General features: G+C 39.3%; 1 protein-coding gene across 2 annotated transcripts; it reads left to right on the forward strand.

Moving 5' to 3' along the window:
- The first annotated feature begins 3,547 nt into the window (after positions 1 to 3,547).
- On the forward strand, positions 3,548 to 12,447 carry cdca4 (cell division cycle associated 4). 2 transcript variants are annotated; one of them, XM_063002346.1, is made up of 2 exons: positions 3,548 to 3,718; positions 9,729 to 12,447. In XM_063002346.1, exon 2 carries the CDS (start codon positions 9,736 to 9,738, stop codon positions 10,582 to 10,584), a length of 849 nt encoding a protein of 282 aa, XP_062858416.1. In that variant the 5' UTR covers positions 3,548 to 3,718; positions 9,729 to 9,735; the 3' UTR covers positions 10,585 to 12,447. The 2 variants fall into 2 exon arrangements, with proteins under 2 accessions (XP_062858416.1, XP_062858415.1); XM_063002345.1 differs by lacking the exon at positions 3,548 to 3,718 and adding an exon at positions 7,963 to 8,562.
- Positions 12,448 to 14,945: the final 2,498 nt, after the last annotated feature.

A 14,945-nucleotide genomic window follows, 5' to 3' on the forward strand; every position in this document is an offset into this window, starting at 1 on the left:
GGTCATAATATTGTGCACATGCAGTATATTTCATACTGTACATACTGACGGCTTTATTTTCACATTTTGTCTTAAAGCATTAAACTAATGAGAAAAAAAGAAAACAGGTGGAAATGGTTCCAAGTGACCAGTTCCCTAATTCAGTACTGTGGGGAGCCACATTTAACCATATTACAGCCATCAGTCTGCTTGGCTATGTCCTACTAGCTTTCCACATCTAGACTGGGGAATATTTGACCATTCTTCTTTGCAGAATTGTTCAAGTTTAGTTCGTTTCGTGAATGGCAATGCACTGCCCTCTTAAAGTCCATCTACAGATTTTCTATCAGATTTAGTCCAGGGCTCTAACTTGGCCACTAAAGGACATTCATCCTTCTGTCCTCATGCAACTGCTTTGTTTTTTTTTGGTGGTGTGTTTAGGATTGTTGTCATATAAGGTAACATGTTTAACTCAAGGACCCAATTTTATCACTGTGTAGAAAGTCTTTAACATGTTGTATTCACAGATCTCAGAACTGTTGTATACATAATTTTTTTAGCATTTCATTCTGGTGTTTAGGCAGCACCGATTAAGTTGTTTATTTATTCACTAATTTCCACTACGTCCTTTATCCTGGTCCATGGACTTAAAGCAGGAATACTACCTGGACAGGATGCTAAATCATCACAGGGCAACACAATAACACAATATTGACTTATTTACACATACAGAACCTAGGGGCAATTTAGAGTAGCCCAGCCCTCCTCTGAATGTTTTGAAATTGAAAGAAAAAGCCCACTTAGACACTAAGAACATGCTGAGTGTTTTGGGTGAAGCAGGAGTTACTAACTAACAATGTAAATATTTTCTGAATATGTTACATTAGGCCAGTGAAATGCATTTGTTTAACAATGCCTAAAAATTTAAACTGTATTTCAAACAAGTCTTCACCTCTCCCCTCAGTATAAACAACACAAATCTGCCATCCCATGATAGCATCACAGATATTTTCCTGGTAAAAATGGTAAAAATAAAATCAGCTATACATATGATAAGCCAAAAGTCAAATTTACTTTCCTTTTAATTGTAAGGCAAGCTACTTACAATTAAGTGTAACCAAATGTGTTATAAAACTTAAGTACAACTTAATTCAGGCGATGCTAACACATCTAACAGACTGGATTACTAATGGCACTCACTGAATGTACTGTAGATAGCAGTTGAATTACATGTCTATTCTAATGCACTTGTTTTATTGTAATTAAAATGTAAATTTTGTTCTAATTCCATATAATTGAGATTTTCAAATGAGTGTCACTGCTGGATAAAAATAGTCTGACAAGCAAATGTATCCTATGTATTCTTTGGTAAGATTGGGACCACAAATGAAGGCTTAAAGAATGATTAAAACAAACAATTCTTTAAAAAGATGAGCTTAAACTGTGCACTGTAAGTCGCTTTGGATCAAAGCGTCTGCTAAATGCCATAAATGCAATGCTCTAATGGTACTCAAAGGGATAGTTAAAACTGCTAAAACCTTTTGTATCCTTCTCCTAACTTGTGCCTTTCCACAACTTTATCACAGAGGATTTTTGAAAGCACCTTAAAGCCATGTCAACCAAACTATTAGTGGAATAATAAAGTGGAATAATCAAAACTACAATTGATGTCAGGTGAGGGCCAGTTAGCCTGGAGTGTGACTGTACGTAGGCATGTTTATAATGGTTACTCTAAGAGGATGAATACGAATGGGTCCAAATGGAAATGTTACTAATTTAATCATTTATTAAAGTGTCATTTTCTTTTGATGATGAGGGCTATAATGTGTAAATACAGATGGAAAAGTTAGACTTTATTTATTTTTATTTTCATGGTATAAAGTCATTGGACAGTGTAGCCTAGTGAGTAAAGTAGCTGTAATGTGTAAAGAATTTAATTGTACAGTACATGTGTATATATAATGAAACTATTCAGTCATGCACATTTCTAACAGATCTGTAAAATCAATTGTATAACATGTTTCCAACTTTTGCACACTCATACTGCTCCAGCATGTTTATGGTATCCTGTTTATGGTTTGATTTGTTTGGTGTGGAGGCCTGCCCAGAGTTCTTACAGTGACAGTGGTAGCCTAGTGGGTAGAGCTTTGGGCTATTAATTGGAAGATCATCAGTTCAAGTCCAGGCTCTGCTATGCAGCCACTGTTGGGCCCCTGAGCAAGGCCTTTAACTCTGTCTGCTCTATGGGTGCCGTACAATGGCTCACCCTGCACTTTGACCCCAGCTTCCAGACAAGCTGGTATATGTGTAAAAATTATTTTGCTGTACTGTACATGTGTATATGTATATGTGACAAATAAAGGTGTTATTTCTTTGCATCAGCCCCACTGAGACTTTTTGGAGATAGATTGTGAGCCGGGATCAGCACCTGTGCACAAATTTCCACAGGCAAAATCATAATAAGGAAAGCCTTTAGAGAAGTGTGATGGTTGTTATAGGAAAAATAAATGGCCAAGTCCTTATTAAATTGTGGTAGGGCAGTTGTAGCCTAGTGGTTAAGTTACTAAACTAGTAATGGAAAGGTTGCTCTTTCAAGCCCCACCACTGCCAGGTTGCCACTGTTGGTCCCTTGAGCAAGGATCTTAACCTTCAATTGTTTGGACAATATACACCGATCAGCCATAACATTAAATCCACCTCCTTGTTTCTACTCTCACTGTCCATTTTATCAGCTCCACTTACCATATACAAGCACTTTGTAGTTCTACAATTACTGACTGAAGTCCATCTGTTTCTCTAAATGCTTTTTAACCTGCTTTCACCCTGTTCTTCAATGGTCAGGACCCCCACAGGACCACTACAGAGCAGGTATTATTTAGGTGGTGGATCATTCTCAGCACTGCAGTGACACTGACATGGTGGTGGTGTGTTAGTGTGTGTTGTGCTGGTATGAGTGGATCAGACACAGCAGCACTGCTGGAGTTTTTAAATACCGTGTCCACTCACTGTCCACTCTATTAGACACTCCTACCTAGTTGGTCCACCTTGTAGATGTATAGTCAGAGACGATCGCTCATCTATTGCTGCTGTTTGAGTCGGTCATCTTCTAGACCTTCATCAGTGGGCACAGGACGCTGCCCATGGGGCACTGTGGCTGGATATATTTTTGGTTGGGGGACTATTCTCAGTCCAGCAGGGACAGTGAGGTGTTTAAAAACTCCAGCAGCGCTGCTGTGTCTGATCCACTCATACCAGCACAACACACAGTAATTGTAGAACTACAAAGTGCTTCTATATGGTAAGTGGAGCTGATAAAATGGACAGCGAGTGTAGAAACAAGGAGGTGGTTTTAATGTTATGGCTGATCTGTGTATACTGTCACGGGATAAAATTAAATGCCCATGCTTTTGGAGTGTAATGTTTGTTGAGTATAGTTATACGAGGCTACGGATATCATGCTCACACAATTTCAATAAGGACCCCCTTCCCCCCTCTGAGTCTTATTGTTTGGGGGTCCCAGGTTTGTGCAGATGCACTGCTGCCCTGCTGCCCTGCTGCCCATGGCTGGGTTGGATGATGTATCCGCCCCCCTCGGCTGCAGCTGCCTGCCTGCTCAGCTCAGCTCCGTTCACTACCGAGCAGAGGCCGAGAGGAGCTGCATCGTCCCTCCCGCAGCACAGCCGGCCCACAGAAGCACCGCGCATGCCGCTCACCAACCGACCGACTCAGTCAATACGAGGTACGTGTGGATGTGATGCTGAGCGCTTCATTTACACGCCTGTGATTCCGCTTCCATTATATTCGCGTTACGGTGGTCGGTGGAGCGCGCGGTGGGTTTCGAATAGCGGCGTGTTTGCGGAAGTAACACGTTAGCCTTAGCGCGCTATGCTATGCTATGCTATGCTTACTCATTTATATTGCGCCGTGTGTTATGTTTACTCGGGTGTAGTTTTATAAACGGATAATACACTTCACGTTAATGATGTGACCGTGTGTGAGGGGAGAATCGAGCCGGACCAGAAAAGCTCTTTTTTTTTTTTTTTTTTAACAAGAGAGAGATTCAAAATGGCTTCCATCTTTGTCGCTACCACAGAGCGCTAACTCGGCTAACACGAAACAATCAGATTTTCTCTTTGTTAACCTATTAAAAAGTCACATTTTCTGAAGTAAACGCGAGTCGTTTGTCGTCGGACTTCATCAGACGCTGTAAGTTTGTACAATTCTGCTGTATTTTTTTGTGTATTTGGCTTTTTTTTCCGTTCTCTTTTCAGCTCTGCTAATTTAGCCTGGCCACGTCACTGTGGTGGGGGAGGGGTGGCGCTCACAACAGGGGGCGGGGCCTGTGGAATACTCGCGCAGTGACGTCATGTCGGGAGCGAAAGGAAAACCCTCTCCTGGTTCAATTTCGTGTGTTTATGAAAATTGGCATGTTCTCCCCGTGTCTGTGTGGGTTCCCTCCGGGAGCTCCGGTTTCCTCCCACAGTCCAAAAACATTGCAAGTGAGATTAAAACTTGTAAACTGATGAATCTGGTGTAAGAAGTGACTGCCTGTGCGGTCATGAATGTGTAAAACATGACGTTAAAATCCTAATAAACAGAGCGGCACGGCGGCTAAGTGGGTAGCACTGTCGCCTGGAGTTTGCATGTTCTCCCTGGGTCCGCGTAGGTTTCCTCCGGGAGCTCCGGTTTCCTACCACAGTCCAAAGATGTGCAAGTGAGGTGAATTAGAGATACTAAATTGTCCATGACTGTAGTTGATATTAAACTTGTGAACTGATGAACCTTGTGTGATGAGTAACTATCGTTCCTGTCATGAATGTAACCAAAGTGTAAAACATGACGTTAAATTCCTAATAAACAAACAAACATGTACATTTTCGGCATTAAGCAGACACTTTTATCCAAAGCGACTTACAGTTGTGACAGTATACAATCTAAGCAATTAAGTTTTAAGGGCCTTGCTCAAGGGCCCAACAGTGGCAACCTGGCAGTGGTGGGGCTTGAACCGGCAACCGATTACTGGTCCAGTTCCTTAACCATTACAGTTTTCCTCAAATAAAAAAAGTCTGATGTTTTGTACCGACTTACTTTAAAATCTGTTTGATATATTTCAGCTAGGTTTTGCACATCCACGCTTCTTGATGTATCCAGTCCTACACGTTTTCCACGGCTTTACCGACTTGTTCAGGACTGTTGATTTGCTAATGAGCAACATCAGGTGTATGTGGTCAGCAGCGTTTTAGAGTGTGTTCTAAACACTTTTACTGGTTAAGTTGCAATATAAGGTGGTCCTAGCAATCCTACGGCAATTCAGTTAGCAATCGGTTAGTCAAGATGTCGAAGTCTAAAGCAGCTAAAAACACGACTCGGTAACTGATTTTGGGTCGTGTCAACACGGACGAGAATTTTCTTTGAGACAGAGGTTCTAGGTTTACACTCAGCTATAAAGGTAGCTGTGCTGTGTGTTGTAGCTTCAATTTATGACTGTAATTTAATGACTGCTGTGAAATGTGGCTCTTTTCTTTAAAAATCTGTGATTTTTGAAAAACAAGGTTTGTGAAATTAAGCACATTTTTCTGTGAATTTAGTAAGGACCTAACTATAATCCAGCCAGGCGATGATGCAGAACTCCAGTTCCATGTTTTCCTTTTTTACCCAGCTCCGAATGGCTCCAATTTACCCTTCTTCACCTTTTAAATCATGGTTTGCTTAAACGTAACTTAATCTTGTTTTGTGTAAGAAGTAATGATCGTCTAATACCACAGAAGTCTCACAGTTTAAACCTGGCTTTAGGCAGCAAAGTTGCATGTAGGTTAATCTTAATCAAAATACCAAAAGCAAGGTCCCGAAAGACGTGGTTTGATCAGTTTGATGTGGCCTGCACAGAGCCACATGTTAACTCTGCTCACAAAAGGGGATTTGACCCAGTGGGCTCATTTCCCACAGGCACACGCAAATGTCGTGACTTTTTTTTACAAAAGCACAGAGTCTGTTATAGCTGCAAAGCGCAGTGGTGCAATACCGTAGTATTACTCATGAGTTTGGAATGGTGGGTCCAGCAAAGTCAGGGTGGAGTTTTAATACTCTTTATGCCATATTTTTGCTCATTAAATTAGCAGCTTTTTTGTATTTTTTATCTAAACTGGAACTAATCTTGTACAATTGTAAATGTTTTACAGCTGATTTTAGATTTCTACACCTTGTTTATAATTTCAGTCTTGGAAAATCTGTAAAATTAAACTGAACATCCGGCTCCACTGTCTGTTTTTTAACTACAGTTGTATTGATCAAATAGTAATATGGTCTGATAAGTTATCTACACTAGTAAGCCAAATTATACCTCCAACCAAGAATGTCTGCTGCCATGATAGGGTGGAAATCAAGTCCAACAGCCGCTTTGGATAGTCGTATCACAGTCAAAATTATAGTACACATTTGCACCCGATGGTTCGCTGATGGTTTGGACTACTTCTAAATTATTTAAGAAACACTTCCTTATTGCTGCCATAGTTTTGGATAAAATGTTTTCTGATATTAATGTGCTAGCTATAATAATATCTTTTGTTTTGATTTTTTGTCTTGGTAGACGGTGAAGGACTGAAAGATTTAGTTGTGAGTTTAGTTAAGGTACATGTTCTTCAAACACTGCAAGCACTGTAATTACTTGTGTAACCTGCGCTTTTTTTTTTACAGTTTTTTTAATGTTAGTCTTTTTTTCAGCAAAGGGTTGTAAATATATTCTTAAGTATTGTAATACTTTTTGCCATATCACCCACCCCTTATTAAATTTCCTTTTAATAATTTCCTGTTTTTGACAGTGTAAAAGACGCCCTAATTCCGTACAGTGTGTCGGTATTAAAACTGTTAAAATGTCTTAAAATGTTGAATCGGCACTGGACTGTAGTTAATCTTCTGATCTGAGTAGAAATGTATGTAAAAAAGCAGATTGGTGGTCTAGTCATGTCACCGTTCTTGTATGTATGCAATACCATTACTTTCTGCATTTTTTCCAATTTTTCTTCCAGTATAGTCATTTCCAATTCCCTCATGCAGTACCTCCGCTGCTTGCACCACCCCCACATGTGCAGTCGCTGGCCGCTCATTTTACACCAGCCACCGGTGGATTCTTGCAGAGAGCTGTACATCATCACGCTATGCTCCGTGTGAATCCCCCACCCCACTTGCTGGCACCTTGACCAGACGCGTAGGACGTGTTTTGCAGCAGCAGAGAAGAGACATCTGATTTTGTCTCCCTCAAACATGGCCAAATGTGTCTGTTCATTCTCCACATGTGTCTGATGTTATTTTTTTGACACAGCTATTCACCCTATTTAGGCATTTACTTCTGACATCGGTAATGACATGGTTGACCGTCTCTGTGTTCTACAGAAAGCTCTCCGTGATGAGAATAGGGTCTATAGGAAGGAACTGCATCGGGGCCACAGTAAAGGAAGCAGTCTCATTATATATTAATAAAACCTAAGAAATAAGACACATTATTGTCAGTGTGTTCTTTTCTATTGTGTGTGTTTAAAGTGAAGGATGTCCCCTATCTTCATTCGGATGACATTATACACACAATTAACTTCTTACTGTTGAAGTTTTGCACATTGAGATGTTCTAGATTCAGCTTAGACTTAAGTGTTGTGTAGAATCTTTCAGTTTGACTGTAATTGTGTCAGCTTGCACTCTGGTCTGTGTCTCTGCAGTGCTGGGATGTCACTCATGCTTCAGGTAGGCAAAATGCCCTGTGCCCTCATCCTAACCCTCTCCAGTGTATCTGGATAATGTGTGATCTGTTGGGGTAAAGCTGTTTGTGTGTGTGTGTTTGTGTGGGTGTGTAATTGGTAAAAGTCAATCAGATCATTTCCATTATGTTAAGTCATCGCTCTTAACATGAAATGACTATTGATTCATAGAGCTCTTAGTGTTTCTTTGTACATGTGTGAATGCTAAATACAGAGTGCTTTACATGTCTTGTATTATTGTTATCAAAAATCACATAGGTTTTCCATAATCACTTACTAGTTTTTAACGTGAATAGCTAATAGAAATCCCCCTTTCTCCTCCTTCCCTCACAGACTCACAGTACCTCATGAACTGATGCCAGGTCTTGTGTTTTAACATGCTGGTTGGTCTTGTGTTTTCACTGTTCTGGCTGCATGTATGTTACTTTTAGGCTCCTGTATTCCTGGTTGACTGGCCATGGAGACATGGAGACTGCGTATGTGTTCAATCACACTTCGTTTTTATCACAACTGTCAAAGGTTCCTCATCTAAACTATTTCAGCCTTAGTTTTAAAGTTCTATTAGATTTGGGATATTTTTGTGTTATCTGGTGATGGTGAGTTTGTTGAGTTTATTTCAGCTAAGCACAAAATCAGGCTATTCCAAAAACTGGTGTTTTACACTGATCATATAAGAAAACTACTAATAAATATTGTTATAACGAGTTTCATAACGCAGTTTTTGCCTCCATACAGTGGCTAGTATGTGGCGTGGGGAAAAAACGGTAGCATCTAACTTTCCGCTGTCAACGTAAAAGACCGAAGATAAAAATATGGCTTTACTTCTGTTGTACCCGTAAGTACCAAGACAGTTAGTAAACCCAATGTCACAGATGTGCCAACATCTGTTTTACACATTTTTTTTGTTTTGCAGTGACGGTATCTATTAGATTTAAGGGTTTTGTGGGATTTATGTTGGGGTAGGGCAACGTGTACATGTTATTGTAACATGTTTAGGTCTAATGGGAGATATCTATATCTGTTTTTTTATAAGTCAAGGTGCCATATAACCATCCATAATCAACTTGTGGATTTATCACTGTTACATGCTAGATGCTCTACACCAAGGTGACCTTAAAAAATACTGGATTTGACCTCCCCAATCACATTACTGCTACCAATCTGAATGGGTGGTGGTAAAGTTGGACTTCTTTCAAATATTTCAGATTAAATTAGTCAGATTTAATTGCTTTTTTAGTAGATATATTTTAAGAAATTTAGAGGGAACAAAATAAGTTTGTCTACACTGACAACACAGTTTTTCTTCCATGTAACATGATTAGCATTGACAAGGGCCCACTAGTGCCAATGTTCAAACTATAGACAACTGTGAACCCTTAAGTCTTTAATTGCTCTTAACGACCAACTTAGCATGGCTTGGTCATGGTCTTTACATGTTGGTGCAGGTCTAGGAACATTAAGTTTACATTACAACATACATAGAGCAATGTATAGAAAATGGTTCTGTCAACATGTGCTGGTGATAAAGCAATTTATCAGACTGCTTTTTTTTTACACTTCTGGTTACTCACTAAAAATGCATATGAATGCAGTAAGATTTGGAAATGTGATGTTGTATACACTTAAGTTTATTTATCAGTTGTGCCTTTTCTTAATGGTGCTTAATGTGCAGTATGAACACGCCAATAAATACAGCCCTATGTGTCTGCATAGTTCTCTAAAACAAATTATGACATTGCTTAGTGCTCCTTAAATAGTCCTGGGCAAAGAAGGCAATGATCTTTTTCCTTAATGCATTTTAGTTTGCATAAATGTCACAACATATTAATGATTTTTTAGGCTACATGTTTTATGTATATGATTTTTTTGTCCTTGTTTATAAATGGTAATTGACACTTTGATTTGGTTTGATTAGATCAAATGACAATAATTATACAGTTAAAATTGTGTATGACATGCAGACATATGCTTACTTTCCTCTATTTCTGTTTTCTTCTGCAGGGTAGACATGTTCTCCAAAGGCACCAAGCGCAAGTTTTGCAGCGATAGTGATGAGATGTTGGACGAAAGCCTGGCTGGTGCCAAGGTGTCTTCCTCATACAGCCTGCAACGCCAGTCATTACTGGACATGTCACTTATCAAGCTACAGCTGTGCCACATGCTGGTGGAACCCAACCTATGCCGCTCTGTGCTAATTGCCAACACGGTGCGCCAGATCCAAGAGGAGATGACTCACGACGGCAGCTGGGTGGTCGCAGAGGCCTTCTGCAGTGGGAACCAAAGCACTTCGCAACGTCTTGTGGCCACTGAGGTGCTCTGTCGGTCGAGAGATCAAGAAGGTGAGCCTAAGCTCTTCTCGGTTATCAGCTATGAAGGATGTCGTGAAGAAGAAGTAGTGGCAGATGAGACTCTATGTTCAGTCTCTGTAAGCAGCCCTACCTCTGATGTTTGTCTCTCCGAGAGCGCCTGCCATGCCTGGGAAAGGGAGGAGGAGTCTTGTAAGGACACCAGGCTTGACCCTGAAGATGAAGATGAGGAAGAGGAAGATGAAGAGGAAGAGGAGCGCTCTATTAAGGTTCCAAAGGCAATGGGTCAGGTTTTTGGGACTTTTGAGATCAAGAATGGTGGCTCAGGTCAAGAGTCGGCTCTTGAAGAGCTGTTTTCAGACGTAGATGCATCATATTATGACCTTGATACCATGCTGACAGGTATTCAGAGTGCTCCCAAAGTTGGTCCCTTTGACCTGCTGGACAATTTGCCCCCCTCTCATGTGCCAGCCTCTATAGGCTCGCCATCAAACTGTCGCTCTGATCTTAATGAACTGGACCACATTATGGAGATCATTGTTGGCTCTTAGACAAAAGTCTAGAGATTTGGACTCTTTTTAATGTGTCTAGCATTTCTTTCTGTTCTGAAAAGCAAGTTTACTCTGCAGTCCTTTCAGGGAAAGGAGTGTGTCTTGTAAAGGATGGCCATTATTATATGAGCTGAATATAGTTACCATATTTACATACCTTTTGTATATGTTTAATGTTAAGTTCTGTATTTGTTTGTCCAGACATTTTTATTTATTTCTTACATTCATTATCACTACGTGGTTGGAGAGCAGAACAAGGTGTATACAAAATGTAAAAGATATTTTCATAAAGATGAAATTGTCTAAAAGCTGTATATAGATCTATATTTTTACAATAGATATGGCTTATCAGTCCGATAGTTTGCTTTTACATTGACAGATCACCTAATCTGTCTAATTTGAGTATTTTTTTCCTTAGTGGTCTTACACTTACTAAAATGCTCAAAGGTGAAGAGCTTTTATTTATTTTACGGTTCAGAAATAGCAGTATGAGTGATAGGAGTGTAACAATACACAAAATTCACGATGACCTGCCCTGTGATGGACGATGTATTCTGCCTTGTGCTCAGCGTTGAGTAAGTTCTGAAGGATATCTCTATAAACCAGTGTGAATGTTTTTGCACCACCGAACTTGTGTTGTTCATCTTGCTTTTTTGAGGTTTTTCTTTGTCATTTGTTTATATATTTATGGACCAAACTGGTTGAATGGATTGGTGGCACTGTCTTGTTTGTACTTTCCCCAGGTAAACTGACAGAGTTAATCACTTTAACATTAATATGATTGCATGCGGTTAGCAAACCAGCTCCACTTTTTAATGAATAAAGATATCACGCCAGGTTTGACTTAAAACACATAGAAAGGTTAAAATCCCTAGGACTGTATTCACTGGTAACATAATTTTGGTTATAGCTGTAAGAGTTCATGAGTGTTGGTGATCCACTAAAAATGCTTAAATGTCAAACTTCCTAAACCATTACTTTGATTCGTTTCCGGGATAATATCCACAGTGCCGTCCATGTTCTCTACCTTGCGGAGGACTTTTAGATTGTGCTCTGTATTAAAGAAATAAAAAATATGTGTATTGTTACACCCCTAATAGATACAGTAAGAAATGACTTGTACTTTAGGTGCATTTTTTCTGTTAAAAGTCAAAGTGTTCTTATATTTGTTTACTGACAAATGAAGAATAATGGGGCAGCCCAATTTATGTAGTGACTTTTAATTTATTGTATTTATTTGTTGAAAACGTACATGTTGAGTGTTGGCTTTGGTCAAACTCAGGGCAGGAGATACTTTTTACTACTTTTACAATTGGGCATTTGCATTAATTGGAACCTCATCTGTTTAATACAATTACTGTTTCTAAATGAGCTTTTTACATGTCTTCATATGTGTTGCAAATTTACACACTTAATGCACATTGATATCATTGTTTAGATTTAGTTTTCAGTTCTGTTTTAGGCCAAAACCCTGTTACTAAAGCAAATAATTTGTCTTCTGGACACAAATTATCAGGTGAATAAGTGAATCTGATGTCAAAGGTGCAGCCTGCTGTCTAGCTGCAGCCGTTAGGCCTCCCCCAAATGTGCTATACTGTTTGTCTAATTCTATGCATTAAGTGTTGCAATACACTTTCTATGCACTAAGTGTTAGAGCACATTTTACAGTACAGTATTGAATTTGTATTTAACGGTCTGACAAAGGACTTTCTACATTTTTGTCAATGTTTGAATGTTGTTTCGTTCCACATTACACCACATTTTCAATTTTAAATATCATATGAATCTAGAGTAGAGCGTAAAACATTTTATATGCATTGTAGCATTTTTATATCTTTTTTTAATAAAAGGTACAAATTATAATCAGTCCTCTGTGTTTTTTATTTTACATGCTCTGCACTGTGCACGCATACATTTTACTTACCTGTTATGAATTTATCTATTTACAACTCCAGTTATACTACAGGAAATATAAAAACACAAGAAAATTAGTGGTGTTATTACATTATTAATTCATACAGTGAGGTTAAAATAAAAGCCCAGTTTAAGGCACATTATGTAATGATTCAGTGGTGAATGATTAAAACACTTCTTTAATTTAAAATAGAAATACATACCATTTTGTTAAAAAAAAAGAAAAACGTTTACCCAATACTTTTTACCTTTTCCTCTTTCAGGCATTTTTGGTTGCATTAGGTTTTGGCAGACTTGATTTCAGTATACTGTCTACCATATCTAAAGTGTTTAGGTCATGATGTGAGAGGCTATTTCAAAAGCTCATTATCAGCCTGAATAAGTCTGTTTTGTGTCATGGTCTTGCTAAAATACTTAATTTCATTTAATATTTTAGAAATGTAGACTAATGAAGACAACCTTTCCTGTCAGAATCTTTTTTCTATTTAATTTCATGCATTTTCTCCCATTTTTCTCCCAATTTATTGTAGTCAATTTGTCTTCCACTGCTGGGGGACCGCGATTATTTTTGCAGTTGAGCAGAGTATATTGCTGCTCACGCCTCCTCCGACCCGCGCCCAGCCCTAGGCAGAAGCTTTTCCACCCATGCACTCTGCACGGGTGCCTCTATCCGCCAATCAGGGTCCTTACACAGCATTTAAAGACCCCGCCCACATATTCCGGTCACCCCGCCCTGCAGGCACTGCCAATTATACCTGCTAGATGGCACCCAGCCGATCGGTGGCAGCATCGAGTTTTGAATCGAGGAGTTCAGAATCTCTGTGCTGGTGTGCTAGCTTTAATTTTTATTTAATTTTAAGCAAATTAGAACTTGGTGGACTACATTGCTGCCCAAATATGTAGTAATATTTATCAAGTGAAAGGAAGCTCATACTTTACCAGCAGGGTCTGGAAATAATAAATGAATGTATGAAATAAACATTCTATTTTTGGACAACTCTGACCTCAGCTTCCAAACAAGCTGGGGTATGCAGGGAAAAGAATTGTATCGTACTGTACTGTATGTATGACAAATAAAAGGCATTCTACTTCTTCATTCTTCAATAGGCGAAATGTTTTTATTTTATTATTACTTGGATTCAAATCAGACCTCATGTTTTAAGTGCTGCAGAAACCCAGAAAATGTCAAAGGATTTCTTGCTGCTGAATGTAGGCGTCTTATTACGTCGGTGTACATCAGATGTGTACAGGCTCTCAGAACCAATTATTATGTGTGGCACTTACTGTACCAGCTGTGCCATTGAGTCTTGTTAAAATAGTTTACCGAACGAATAACACCTAGTCAGTCATGGTCCTGTGGTGGTTCTCCTGCACTAATGGGACTGTATGCGGTGGGGGGAATAGGTAACAAATCATTTTTCATTGTACTTAATACACTTTTGGTGGATACAACCTATTCACTTTAACGTAAGCTCTATCTCTGGACTTTTTATTTAGAAATATAAACAACAAAAATGTTGTATTTATTAGCATGAACTAGTTTTATAGAAATGAAGATGGAATTGTTGCTGTTAATAGTGTTTGTGTTTTTTTTTATGTAACTGTTGTTTCTGCTGTTTTGGGTTATCTTGAGACTTTAAGCGACTGCTGGTTTAAGGTGCTTGTATTTTCTTAAGAAATCAACTTGACAAAGATGTATTTAAGAAGATATACTTTATTTGTCATATATACAATGAAATTCTTTCTTCGCATATCCCAGCTTGTTTGGAAGCTGGGGTCAGAGCGCAGGGTCAGCCATCGTACGGCGCCCCTGGAGCAGACAGGGTTAAGGGCCTTGCTCAAGGACCCAACAGTGGCTGCTTAGCAGAGCCTGGATTCGAACCGCCAATCTTCCGTTTGATAGCCCAAAGCTCTACCCACTAGGCTACCACTGTTCCACTGTTTGTTTGTGATTATAAATATGCTTTTGGGGCAGCAGTGGCTCAGTGGGTAGCACTGTTGTCTCACAGCAAGAAGGTCCTGGGTCCGGGTCCTTTCTGTGTGGAGTTTGCATGTTCTCCCCGTGTCTGCGTGGGTTTCCTCCGGGAGCTCCGGTTTCCTCCCACAGTCCAAAGACGTGCAAATGAGGTGAATTAGAGATACAAAATTGTCCATGACTGTTTGAGATTAAACTTGTGAACTGATGAATCATGTGTAATGAGTAACTACCATTTCTGTCATGAATGTAACCAAAGTGTGTAAAACATGACGTTTCTTGGCCAGTTAAAAGTCAAAATACATAATTGTCAATTTAAAGAGTACACACTAGAAGCATATTTAAAGAATAAACACTGTAAGTATGTTAAATATGTCGATTAATAGTTTTTTGCGTAGACATAGACATAGTACAGAGAGGATGTAATATGGTGAAGAGTCGTCAGGGAGGACGGCACATCTACCAATGACAT

Source organism: Trichomycterus rosablanca, chromosome 9, assembly GCF_030014385.1.
Source record: "Trichomycterus rosablanca isolate fTriRos1 chromosome 9, fTriRos1.hap1, whole genome shotgun sequence".
NCBI classification, from domain to species: domain Eukaryota; kingdom Metazoa; phylum Chordata; class Actinopteri; order Siluriformes; family Trichomycteridae; genus Trichomycterus; species Trichomycterus rosablanca.